The 13259-nt window shown below is 36.6% G+C and overlaps 1 protein-coding gene across 2 annotated transcripts in view; it reads right to left on the bottom strand.

The window, feature by feature from the left end:
- LOC412855 (Down syndrome cell adhesion molecule-like protein Dscam2) overlaps positions 1 to 13259 on the bottom strand; it is a 213777-nt gene that overhangs the window by 2623 nt on the left and 197895 nt on the right. Inside the window, exons 6-29 of one of the 2 annotated variants that reach the window (XM_016911468.2) lie at positions 10685 to 10831; positions 10358 to 10498; positions 9825 to 10015; positions 8521 to 8761; positions 6943 to 7096; positions 6719 to 6870; positions 5949 to 6218; positions 5077 to 5222; positions 4506 to 4941; positions 4122 to 4415; positions 3754 to 3984; positions 3518 to 3673; positions 3371 to 3441; positions 3003 to 3246; positions 2757 to 2903; positions 2516 to 2677; positions 2203 to 2419; positions 2028 to 2116; positions 1767 to 1946; positions 1507 to 1695; positions 1209 to 1394; positions 695 to 1142; positions 379 to 605; positions 78 to 246 (exon numbers count right to left, since the gene is read on the bottom strand). In XM_016911468.2, coding sequence (XP_016766957.2) covers positions 78 to 246; positions 379 to 605; positions 695 to 1142; positions 1209 to 1394; positions 1507 to 1695; positions 1767 to 1946; positions 2028 to 2116; positions 2203 to 2419; positions 2516 to 2677; positions 2757 to 2903; positions 3003 to 3246; positions 3371 to 3441; positions 3518 to 3673; positions 3754 to 3984; positions 4122 to 4415; positions 4506 to 4941; positions 5077 to 5222; positions 5949 to 6218; positions 6719 to 6870; positions 6943 to 7096; positions 8521 to 8761; positions 9825 to 10015; positions 10358 to 10498; positions 10685 to 10831 — 4888 coding nt within the window. Of the gene's footprint in view, positions 1 to 77; positions 247 to 378; positions 606 to 694; positions 1143 to 1208; positions 1395 to 1506; positions 1696 to 1766; positions 1947 to 2027; positions 2117 to 2202; positions 2420 to 2515; positions 2678 to 2756; positions 2904 to 3002; positions 3247 to 3370; positions 3442 to 3517; positions 3674 to 3753; positions 3985 to 4121; positions 4416 to 4505; positions 4942 to 5076; positions 5223 to 5948; positions 6219 to 6718; positions 7097 to 8520; positions 8762 to 9824; positions 10016 to 10357; positions 10499 to 10684; positions 10832 to 13259 lie in introns of both variants that reach the window. The other variant, XM_006563917.3, reaches the window with a different exon arrangement.

The raw sequence follows: 13259 nt of genomic DNA, 5'->3' as shown, positions 1-13259 counted from the left end.
TCTTGAGCAAGGAAGTCGAGCAAGGATATGCTTAATTCGTCTAGGATGCGTTTGAAGGGTTGAAAGAAAACAGTTACCTCTCGAAATCCACACTGGATCTCTCGTAATCGATCGTGTTGATGTCTTCGTTCTCTAAATGTCCAAACGTTTTGAATTGCATGGTGTAATCGAGTGTGGCAGTGGTCACCGAACGATTTTCTCTTCCTGGCACGCTAAACGTGGCGTATGGACTTATTTCATACATTTCTGAGAAGGGAAAAAAATTTAAATATTATTTAAATTTGAATATTGCTACTTAATTTCATTGATAAAAATATGAATAATTGAAAAATGTATAATAATCACGTGAGAAATTATTAAAAAAGAAAGAACATGAACCTGAACCATGGTCGTTCGATTTATGATTCTCTTGCTTTACCGGAGAACTGGTATAAACCTGATGATTCCTCCTGTTATCGCGTTCAGCAGTGGATTTTAATTGCATAGTGGACATGCAACTTGAAAGATGATGGTGTTGTTGATGTTGCTGTTGTTGCTGGACCAATCCTAATCCTGATTGTTGATTCTGTTGTTGTCCAGGAAGTATTTCTCCTAAATAATTAGCTCTAAAAATATATAAACAATATATAAACAATATTATTTTATCTAATCATGAAAAATATAAAATGATAATTCTCAAATAATTGTATGATACCTTCCACTGCGTTTTAACATCACGTATCCCAAAATGGCAGCCGAAATAATCAGAACAATAGCACAGACGAGAGGTACGACTACGTAAAGTACTTTATGATTCGGTATAGTTTTCTTAACATCATCTTCCATAATTAAATCGTTCGGAGGACCGATGCTAACACCACTGAGAGTGGTTGTTGCGAATTCCATTTGCGTTTGCGTGGATCCAGCATCGTTGTGCGCTGTTAAACGTAAACTGTACCACGAGGCAGTCTTTAAATCTCTTATGATTAAATTCTCCGTGGCACGACTTGCCACTAAAATCCATGGTTCACTGTTAATGCGTCTACGATATTCTATGGTATAATATTGGATGGAGCAACCACCATTTGGCCAGGACAGAAGATTCAATTTTACGGAAGTACCGTTGGCGGAAATGATATCTCGTTCTTTTGGCAATAAAGGCGCTGTGGAACAAATTATATTATATTTAAATAAAAAATATATAAGTTAATCTAGTATTGAAAAATTACCTGTTCCTTTCGTTGTAGCGCTAATTAGAGAACTTGGATCGCCAGTGCCTACACGATTGTGTGCTGTCAAATGTGCCAAGTAGGAGGAACCGCATTTTAAACCTGATAAAATAAATTCAGTCTGTTCGGGTGATAATGCGATCTCTTCCCAGCCACCTTGGTCCCTTTTATAACTTAATACGTAACCTAGTAAAAATAACATTATATTTTATATTTTTTTTTATATATTTTTAATGTTCTTTTATATTTTTTTCTATTGCTTAATTCCTTTTTTCAACATCTAATATTTCTAATGTACCTTGAATAGTGGCACCTCCATTATTGGGATGATTCCACCTAAATCTTATACTATTCGTTGTCGTATACTGTAATTCTAAAATTGGCGCTCTAGGAGGCATCACTACAACTAACGTGTAAGTAATGGAATCGTCACCGAACAAATTACTCGCTGAACATGTATAATTTCCTGCGACTGATTGTTCTAATCCTAAAATTTTTATTCTTCTTAATATCATTCTTAATATTCATTAACTTATTCAAAGTCTATATTAAACTAACCACGAATATTGAGGTGACCATCTGCAGTCAATTCATAATGCCTTCCAGTAGAGATCTGGCTATTTCGATACGTCCATATTGGACGAGGCGTAGGATTACCCACAACCAAACAGGATAACGTGATCGATGATTTAATCGCCCTTCTTAATAATTGCGAAAAAGATGCCACTCTAGCTGGAGCTTTATAAAAATTTTATTAAATTAATAAATATAATCTATAGATTAAAAAATGTAAGGAAATTATCCTATGAATAATCAAACCTCTAGTATTCGTAGTTTGAGTTACAATAGTAGTTGGTTCTCCTTCACCCAATCCTGTCGTTGCTGATACCCAAAACTCGTACAATTGACTAACATGTAATTTTATTTAAAATTTCTTTTTTATTATCTTTTAATAAATAAAACTTGTAATAAAATTTTATAAAATCTTAATTACCTTTCAACCAAACCTCGCAATTCCATAGTAAGAGTGTCAGTAGGAGATGATGGTGGTTCATGCATGGTGTGTGTGTTATGATTATTGGAACCTGCCTCTCTACTATAAACCGTGTATTTGGAAACGTTCCCATTTGGTTGCAAGGGCGGTAACCACGATACTAATATACTCTCTGCAGTTAATGCTAAAGCTTTAATACCGGCTGGAGGACCTGGGACTAAAAATAGACAATTAGATTAATTTAATTGTGTTTAATAATGTTTTTATCGACTTTGAAAATTTTATCCGATCAGTGAAAATTAAAGATTCTTACCATCTTCTTCTGTAGTACAAAAAATTGGAGGACTCAAAACTCCATCACCAGCACCCGTGTAAGCCAATACTCTTATAGAATAATTCGTATATTTATACAGCGTATGTAGATACGTTTCTACACTGGAAGTTTTTTTTACTTCACGTACAGTTGATATGTCCACTGGAAATAATTTTTTGATGCAAATAATATATTACTTTGTTCTTTTTAAAGATAAGTATCCAATACTTGAATTACATACTATTGTCAGTAGGTACAGGTCTGTAGTATACTTTGTAACCCTGAATAATTCCACCATGTTGATGAGGTGGAGGAGCGCTCCAGGAAACTTTTACACTTTGCGAAGATAAAGGAACACATGTTACTTGTGTCGGTGGAGTTTCTGGCACTGATAATGAAGAAAAGAAATAGAAAAAATTGATTTTATTAAATTATGATATTAAAAAAGTAAAAGAAGTTTTTTTGCGAGAGTTTATGTTTATCGCACCTCCTTCCTGAGTTGTTCCAACAATGGGAACGCTAGCTGGGCCGCTGGCTATACTATTGAAAGCTCTGATCGATATATCGTACTTGGTGAACTTTCTCAAGCCGGTGAGTTGCACCTTTGTAGTCGCCCATCCGTTCACAGTTAAACTTTTACTTTGATTCACACCTGACGTCGAAGATGAATGCTCTGACCATGTCACTATATAGCCCAATAAATCTCCGTTACAGGATTCTTTTGGAGGTGGCTGTGAATGCAATAAATCCTTCTTTCATAATTTGTTAAAATTACATTGAAATTTTTAATATCTTTCCTTAAAACAAATTATTACTTATAAATTAATGAAACATTGAGTATTGATTAAAATTTACCTGCCAGCTAACCATAAGCTCCCCAGGTCCTGCTGATTGTACTTTAATATTTTGGGGTGGTTCAGTAGGTGCTGTTAAATAAGAAAGAAATAAAAAGAATTGTTAGATAAAAGTAAACGCGTTTAAAATATTTATGTGTTTCTGTACCTTCTTCTTGAGTTTTAGCGACCACAGGATCAGTGGGTACACTCACGTCTATCGAATTTATGGCAAATATACGAAATGTATAAGTTACTGCTGGATGAAGTCCACCTACTAAAGCTACTTCCTGATCGTCGCTGGTAGTTTCAAAAGGAGATAAACCTAGAAACAACGAATTGAATCGAATGAAGTTTTAAAAAAAAGATGAAAATTATATATTCTTTTTTCCTGTATTGTATTACCATTTTGTGTTGGATGTATGGTGTTCCCATTATTCGAATGTCCAGGCGTGTAAGTAACGTTGTGCGTTTTTGCGGGATTCCAATCATCCGCCAAACCGTGATTCAGAGATCGATATTGAATAACGTAATTTCGTATTGGACTATTTCCATCGAAAGCCCTTCTCCACAGTAATCGTATTGACCGTGATCCAATTTCTATGACTTCTAGCGAGGCTGGTGGATCCGGTCTCTCTGAACACACGAAATCATAATTATTAATGGTTACAGAAGAATTATAAAAGCCAGTGAAACGAGAAACTTATCATAAATAAATGATTATACATTTGACAAGGAAAGAATATAATCGTATCAAATATTAAATTTTTTACCTTGGACAGCAAGATAAATCAAATGTTCGCTTCTACCATAAGCGTTATCCGCTGTACATCTGTAAACGCCAGAATCTTGACGATCACTGCTTCCTATGGATAATTGGGACTTGAGACCGTTATCCGTCTTTATCTGACTAATGCTCAGCCTGTGATTGTTCGTGTCTAAACGATCGCTGTTGTGCATCCATTGCACTTCAATAGGGTTATCACCGATTACTGTACAATCCAACGTCACGGATTCTCCACGACGAATAGTGACGTTCTTGCTCTGAAACTCGAATCTTGCCGGTTCTGTAAACAGAAAAGAAAAGAAAAATACGTAATAATAATAAATACTTTTAATAACAAAAAAGAATGGTAAAAATCCGACAAATAACTTACCATGAACGGATACGTAGATCACTTTGCTCAGACCAGATCCAATGCCGTTGTTAGCTCGACAAAGATAATGCCCTTCATCTTGGGGCCCAGCCGAGGCTGTCCACAGAGATCCATTTGGAAGAATGGTTAATCTTCCATCGGTGCCATCGATCAAAGGCTGATAATCGTTCGAGGTTCTTTCCCTGGCGCGCAACCACGTGACACGCGGCGGAGGAAATCCCTTCGCCTCGCAGTGGACGTTCAATGGATTTCCCAGGAGGGTGGCCACGTCTTGCGGCTCGAAGATCCATTGCGGGGGTACTTTCACCAAAAGTTCGGCCGTGTGGTTCACTTTGGCCGCGCTGTTGGTCGCCACGCAAGTGTACTTGCCACTGTGCCGGGAGGAGAGCTCCTTGAAGACGAGCAGGCTGAAGAATTCGGCCACCCTCTCCTCGATCTGCAATGCGAACAATTGCTAGGGGAGTTTTGATGATTAATTTAGTGACGCTTTCCTTTTGATTATTTTTTTTTTTTTTTATCTAATATCTTGTTACGCTTGGATAAATGAAATTTCTTAGGGATGATGACGTACACGCAAGGAGGAAGGTAACGGCTCGCCATCCTTCAGCCAGGAGAAATAGATCGGCAGATCACCGGAAGTGACGGTGCAGGTGACTTGAGCTCGACTGCCTTCCTGGAGGTTCGAAGGGAAGTTGAAGGGGGTCATAATCGGTGGACCTGAAATAAGTGAAAATTCTTCTTTTAGTATCTTCTTTTTTTTCTTTTACTTTCGCGCAAAAATTATTTATCGTCAAGGAAAAATATTGAGGTACAGATTAATTTAATTTTCATTTATTTTGCTATATAGTTATTTTTACTTCAGATAATATAAAGAAGCAAATAATTATTGCGGTCAACTTTTATTAGTTTCCGCCCACGCGTATATAGCTTTAGCTTTCCTCCTCTAAACGCGATAAATGAGAAAAAGTTGGGAGAAGAGAACGCTAGAGGAATTCTTTCGGACGTGCAATTTACTTCTTTCCCCTAGTCTCGTGACTTCTTCGCGGGCGTAGCCGACCCGACTGTAAAAGAAACGAGAAACAAAAACTCGTTTCTCGTTAAAACGAACGTATATATGTGGTGCAGTAACTACAATTCTAATCTTTACGGAGAACACAATCTTATAAGATAAGATATAAACAATTAACACAAATGTTATTATATTTTCTAACATTTATCACATTTTAAAATATAATATTTATTCTTTTCTATTTTATGTAATATAATACAATTTTATTATAAATTATACTTTAAGCTCTTTAAAATAATATACAATCTATTTTTATTAAATTAAATATTCCAATATATTTTATCATTTTAAAGATTGAAAAATATAATCAATTCAATGTTTTTACAAACTCAAACATAAAAGAAACCATTCCATTCTTGTCCACAAATACTCACTGCTGACAGTCAACCGGATGTCCCTGCTCGCCGTTTCACCGGATCTCGCACGAACCATACAAGTGTAAGTGCCGGCGTCGTTCGGATCCACATTGGCGATGGTAAGATGGCCCTCACTGTCAACTCGGTGTCTTATGTCGAGAGGAAGCGCGACTCCTCCACGAGACCACTCGACCGACGTGATGGGATAGCCGGAATAAGGACAAGCTATGGTGGTATCGACACCGGCTATCGCACGAACTGGTCCTATCGATCGGATGTATGGCGGGCCTGAAATTATTAATCGACATGAAGTGCCTTCCGATACGTTTCACCTATTACGATTCGCACAATTAATCGACGATTTATACCCGTTTTCGTGGTCCACGTTTCAGCATAAATTATTACTTATTATAAATAATACAATTGAAAATAATATATATATTCTACGAAAGATAATATAAGAAAAAGTGAATCAATAAAATTAATAAAATCAATCTTGTGATTCTTGTTGGTAAAAAGATAATAGAGTTTGCAAACAATCTAAAAATAACATGTTAAAAATGTTACACGTTACATATTCATCGTTAAGGATAAACTATTCAGAAATTACACATAATTTATTTCTCATTAATTATTCATTTCGAATAATTCCACGTATCGATCTAAACGTCTCTCGACAATTAAATTCTATAAAATAACTTAAACTTTATTGCATAAGTGTAATAACACTATTATCCATCTATTTGATAATACAATCCGCGTTACAACCAATCAAGATTATGAATTACCATAAATGTTCAATCTAGCTTTGTGCTCGACCGTTGCCAGGGTATTGGCAGCGACACAAGCGTAGAGGCCGCCATCTTCAGCCCCCGCCGACGATATGTTCAAATGACTGATCACGTCTCCGGACTGATCGACGTACTGTCCTATCGCGTACCTGTATAACCAACCGGCCATTGTGCATCGGTTAAGAAGTGGATTATTGATCGATGGCGATCCAGATACGAACCTATGCCCGGAGGCGATCTCGCTCAGAGGCTCTCCGTCCAGGAGCCAAGTAAACGACGGAGGAGGGGATCCGGTCGCTGAACATCTCAAGGATACTGGAGGGCCTGGTCGCAATGCTTGCTCGATGAACGTGTATTGCAACTCTGGCACCGTGTCTGTGTAGATCGAAAATTCAATATCGATTCGTGAGAGCATTTTATTTTATAAGAATTAGATAATTTAAAATTATACTACTGAATGTTAAAAAACGCTTTTTAATGAAATATTTAATCAAGTTCCTTTCTTTTTCTATGCTTGCTCGATGAACTCTGGTACCGTGTCTGTGTAGATCGAAAATTTAATATCGATTCGCGTGAGCATTTTATTTTATAAGAATTAGATAGTTGGTTTAAAATTATACTACTGGATGTTAAAAAATTGATGCTTTTGAGTGAAATATTTAATCATTTCCTTTCTTTTTCTATGCTTGCTCGATGAACTTTGGTATCGTGTCTGTGTAGATCGAAAATTCAATATCGATTTGTGTGAGCATTTTTTATTTTATAAGAATTAGATAATTTAAAATTATATATACTGGATATGAAAAATCGATGTGAAATATTTAATCAAGTTCTTTTTTTTTTCTTTATTTTTTTGTGTAGATCGAAAATTTAATATCGATTCGTGTGAGCATTTTTTATTTCATAAGAATTTCACAAGAAAAATTCATAAGAATTAGATAATTTAAAATTATACTACTGGATGTTAAAAAGCTAACGCTTTTCAGTGAAATATTTAATCAAGTTCCTTTTTTTTTCTTCATTTTTTTCTATGCTTGCTCAATGAACGTGTATTGTAACTCTGGTACCGTGTCTGTGTAGATCGAAAATCGAGTATCGATTTGTATGAGCATTTATAAGAATTAGACAATTTAAAATTATACTACTGGATGTTAAAAAATTGATGCTTTTGAGTGAAATATTTAATCAAGTTCCTTTCTTTTTCTTTATTTTTTTCTATGCTTGCTCGATGAACGTGTATTGTAACTCTGGTACCGTCTGTGTAGATCGAAAATCGAGTATCGATTTGTATGAGCATTTATAAGAATTATAATTTAAAATTATACTACTGGATGTTAAAAAATTGATGTTTTTGAATGAAATATTTAATCAAGTTCCTTTCTTTTTCTTATTTTTTTCTAAAGATACAGAGAAATTAACGATTCTGAGGCTCTTTTTATTAATATAATAAATCGAAACGATTGTATTAATTGTTTACTTGTTACGAATAAAGAGAATTATTCAGGGATGTTTGCGGTTATTAAATCACTTGGGAACGAAAGGGAAACATGTATTAATTAACGTTGGAATCGATAAATTTTGCCGCGGAGGAAGGATAAATGTAATAATTATCCCCCTAGTTGAATTTCCATTCGCTTATCAACAAACGATAATTTATTTTCACCGTAAAACTTTTTCTTCACATCGAATGGATCGATCAACTTATCATTACTGCTTAATACAGAAAAGAAAGCCAATTTTCTCTAAAAAAAACCGAATCGAAATATCGGAATACATTTGCGTATAGAATCGTACTACACCTCCAAGTTTCAATTCCGCGGTGGCCTGTGCGTTCTCCTTGTCGCTCCTCACCAGACACTGATACATCCCCTTGTCCTTTCGGCCGACCGAGCCTATCACGAGCACCAGAGGAGCCAGCAATCTGATCCTCGTGTCCTGCGCGGTCAATACGGGCACACCGTCGTGCAACCACTCGACGCTCTCGACCGGATAACCCTCGACCGTGCAATTCATAGTGGCCGACTCTCCGGAATTGATGATCTGTAAATACCGGGAAACGGTTAACGATTCGTGCTCGAAAGTTAATGCCCGTGCGCCACGCAGATCATCCCCCTTTGACGCGACACCATTGTGTCCATCCGCTTCGATGACGATCGTTCAACTCATGGCATTTTTTTTTTTTTTTTTAGTTTGTTTCGAATTTAATCGATACCGCGGCACGGATAGACTCTGTCAAGTTTTAATCTTTGAAAGGAAAAATGTGGAAAAGTTGTTCGTTGGAAATTTGTTGGAAAGGGAGTTTTTTCTTTTTTTAGAAAGTTAGGTTAAACCGCTTTCCAGAAAGTATTCTGTTATAGTCTTGTTGCGTTAGAATATAATGAGATAAGGTGTGAATAGTTTATAAAGAGACTTTGAAGCTAGTAGTATAGGTCAATCGTTGGAGCAGGAATAAGAGTGTTATTCTTTTATGTATTTTTTAAACTCAGATTCCCTTTTATATTTAACTATCTTTTAAATTGTATCTGATAATTAATTGATTTAATTAACTGATCAAGACAAGTTCTCTCGAGCAACTCGGTTTGTCCATATATTGGCCATCGAGATACAAACACGTGCGTGTCTTTGAAAGGAGAATATGCGATCCGATATCTTGCTAGAATCAAACCGTTTGACCTTTATGATAATTCCAGGATTCTGTGTAATGGCCGTAAAAGTTAACAGCAACGGCTTCGATATCATAGCCGCCATTTATGATAAGTACTTCACTATTGCGGGGGGTCTATTGTATAATTGGATTTCATGGCTCAGAAATGACCACGATTGAATTTTCTAGCTTCCAGGGATTTTGCATAATCGATGGCTTGGCGAGTATCAAAAGCTTTATAATTTCCAAACAATTATAGTAATTGTTATTATCTTACATTTCTTTATCTTCTTATATTTTAATAAATATATACCAATAAAAATATATAAATATAATAACTATATAGACTTACATAAATATAAAAAAAATCTACTTTATAATATTATATATATTTACAAAAAGAAAACAATATATACAAGAATTACAGAAGAATACGAGATATATAATCCAAAACTCTACCTGAACACGAGGTTGTATACGCGCGTTAAGTTTTGACGTGACCGACAGGTGTGTTTCCGCTCGTTGCTCGCCGACCTGATTGCTGGCTCGACAAATGTACCTTCCTGCGTCCTGAGCATCCACGCGGCGAATTTGCATCAAATCACCCCACAGTTGAATTCGGCCAAATGACTCCACCGGTATCGAATGGCCTTCAACAACGAAATACCCCGTTACTTTGATGCCACTCTTGCTAATATCGCGTGTATCCGCATATTCGTCATTTTCACGCGTGTTTAAGGATAACCGATCCGAAAGGAAATGAGATTATTAACGCGAATTCACTCGCCAAATTTAACGATAGACGTAGATAGATAAAGGGATTCGTAATAATATAAAAATATTTATATGGATAAAACGTTCGTAATCGTGACTCGACCACTACATTTGTCGAAATGATTAATTACGAGGAGCGATAATCGCGTTGAATTATATATATAGCGCTGTACGGTACATTTAGATTACTCGGTAAACAATCCCCTAATTAAACCAACCGTTAACATCGCGATACCAAGCAAATTGCGGGGCCGGGTTCCCCTGGGCTGAGCAAGTTAGATGAACGTCCGACCCGCTTTCCGCTGAGATGGCGATCTGAGATCTCTGCATCAATCGTGGCGGCATAGTTCCCGTTGGCTCTAAAAAATAGATCGAATAGATTTATAATTAAATAAATATCCAAACTCGGTTTGAATCCACACTTTTCAGTTTAAGATTTATTTGTTTAAATTTATCTTCTCTTTTTTTCTCAAAGTTTTTTTTTTGAATCGTAATATTTTTATTAGAAGCACGAGGAGAAAGTGTTAGCTCTTTTAGCAACGTGCCTGTGACCGTTAACGTGGCAGGCTCGCTCCTCCTCCTTTCACCGGTCAACGCGTGAAAAGTTAAGCACGAGTAGGTGGCTCTGCCGTCGTCGGGTCTGGCGGCTCTGATGTGCAGATCCCCCTGAGACGTGACCACGAATCTTCCACCTGCGATAAAATTAAATTTTCAACTTTAGGAAGGAAACTTTTGATGTTCGTTTTTTTCTTGAACGCGTATCAAGAGCTTAGATGGCATTAATTTTAATTCGTCGTTTATTTTTTTTAATACTTTGGCCGAGTATAAATATTTTAATTGCACACAATGCGATTTATGATATTTACGAGGCGTTTATGAACCGCCGATATCGATTAATTTTTACTCGGTCGGTATTAATTTTCTTTGAACGTGTTTCATTCAGAAGTTTCGGCCGAGTAAATATTTTAATTACAATCCCACCGTGATTTATGGCATGTACGAACGAGGCTGGCGAGCAACATCGTCAAAATAACGCAATACGTCACCAGATGACGTTAATCTCCAGTATTTGACGAAGGGCTGGCCGCGCTCACGCCACGTTTCAAATAATCCCTTTGAAATAGCTTTACAAGCCGTACAACCCGATATATGTTGCGCATCGTATCATTTAATTCGTTGTTCGATTTCACGCGTTTTTGCCCCCGTGAAATATCATTTTTCAGCGTTCTCGTTTCCCGTTTTTATTCAACTTGCATGCAATGACCGCGCGCGCCAGAAATACACCATATATTACGTTGTACATTGAAAAAACGATGAGAAACAAAATATTCTTTCGTCTCGCGAAATTATTTATCAAGTATATAGATGAATATACACCGAGAAGAAATGGAGGTGCTTCAGATTTTAGCCAATTTACGATAGAAATTATTTTTTCGTCCTTAATTCATCGTAATAAAATAATAAAATTAGTTGCATTTTTCCTGATCTTGCATCTTAATTCACGGATGGAATTTATTCCTCGATTCAATTTTTAATTGCGAATATTTCCGAATAAAACAACTGGCGTTGAAAAATTCCTTAAAAAATTGGAATTTTATCGAATGGCGCGCACTTACATCAACACATATTACGCGTGTATTAATTAATAAAATAAAAAGTGTTGTGATTGATTTAAAACTTGAAATTTAACTTCTGAAATTTTGATTCTCGTTTAATGCCCGTTGTGAATTTTTGACGAGCAATAAATTGCAATACACGCGGATCGCGGGCCGCTTTCGACGATTTATTAGTTAGCAGATATGAATATGAAATAATTATATAATGAAGCAGTAAATGATAAATTACTCTTTGAAATATACGATATCAACAATTATTTGACAGTTGCATATCATCTTGCTAATATATTATTCTAACATTAGTAGCAACATTAGCGACACTAAATTTCAATTACAAATTAAATTAATTAATTCCCTCCACAACCTGAATCTTTCCACGTTTATTTTATTTCATCTTGCTTTAATAAAATAACAAGCATCGTTTAAAAATATTAACGCGTAAAAATCAAATTAATTTTATACCTTCGATATAATACGGGATTTCTGTTGGAGCACGACCGCTTCCGGTGGAAAGCGGCTTTAGACTTAACCGGAAACAGTCGGCTCGATCGAAAACAAAAGCTGGTTTATACGCGGATTTCACGGAGAGCCGGGGGGGAGAGGGGTGAAATAACGCGATACCTTCGATATTTTCGTCTCGATTTCAAATCCGCGCGAGAGGTTATGCAAAATCCTCGGCATCTGTCGATGAAAATCCGGGCGCACGTCAGGCGTGAAATTTTCAATTTAGTTGGAACTGAACTGGTCGATCCGCGCTGGACCTCTCTCCCTTCCGTTTTCCTTTCAAGATATCCCCCCGGATAAGCTGCGTCACAGCCGTTGTTATAAACAGCCGGGGCCATTTTCAACGAGCGTTCTTGATCTCGAAGTAAAATTACTTCTCACAAATTTAAATCATTATTTGTTTTTTTTCCTATTTCGATGGAGGAGCTCGAATATTCAGATTCTGTGAAACGTTTTTCTTTTTTTTTCTTGATAATTGAAATATTACAATTCTTGAAATTATAAGATACAATCAAATATAGAATTCTAAAAATAGATCCATAAGCGCTCTTTGTTAGTAGAAGTAGTATAGGTCAACCATTAGTTATCAGAGATATTCACGAGCCACAAGATGTTCGATCTAACAACAGAGATAAAAATTTATTAAAAATATCCGAATTAAAACAGGATTACAACGTACACGATCTTGTATCCTAGCTCGTCGAAAATTGAAATCCTGAATTAAAGAAATGGAAAAATCGGAGGAGAATCGTTCCTCGTCCAATCCTCTTTTCCCTCCGCGGAAAGGACGAGGAGGCGTTTTGGGGGAGGACAAAAGTGCTGAGTGGATCTCGTGTGTCCCCGCCGTGTTTCACCGGTGTCTGGGGGCAAAACGATGTGACGTTTGCAGGGAGGAGGAGGAGGAGGAGGTTGGTTGGCTCGGGGGTGTTGGCCTCCTTCGAGAAAATGAAAATGCGCCCACCAGACGCGGGGAAGAAGTCTGTCGACAAAGCTGGTCGAC

This window comes from Apis mellifera, linkage group LG3 (genome assembly GCF_003254395.2).
Source record: "Apis mellifera strain DH4 linkage group LG3, Amel_HAv3.1, whole genome shotgun sequence".
Lineage (NCBI taxonomy): Eukaryota > Metazoa > Arthropoda > Insecta > Hymenoptera > Apidae > Apis > Apis mellifera.
The sequence above is the reverse complement of the archived record's forward strand: the minus strand, read 5'-3'. Positions and strand labels throughout refer to the sequence as shown.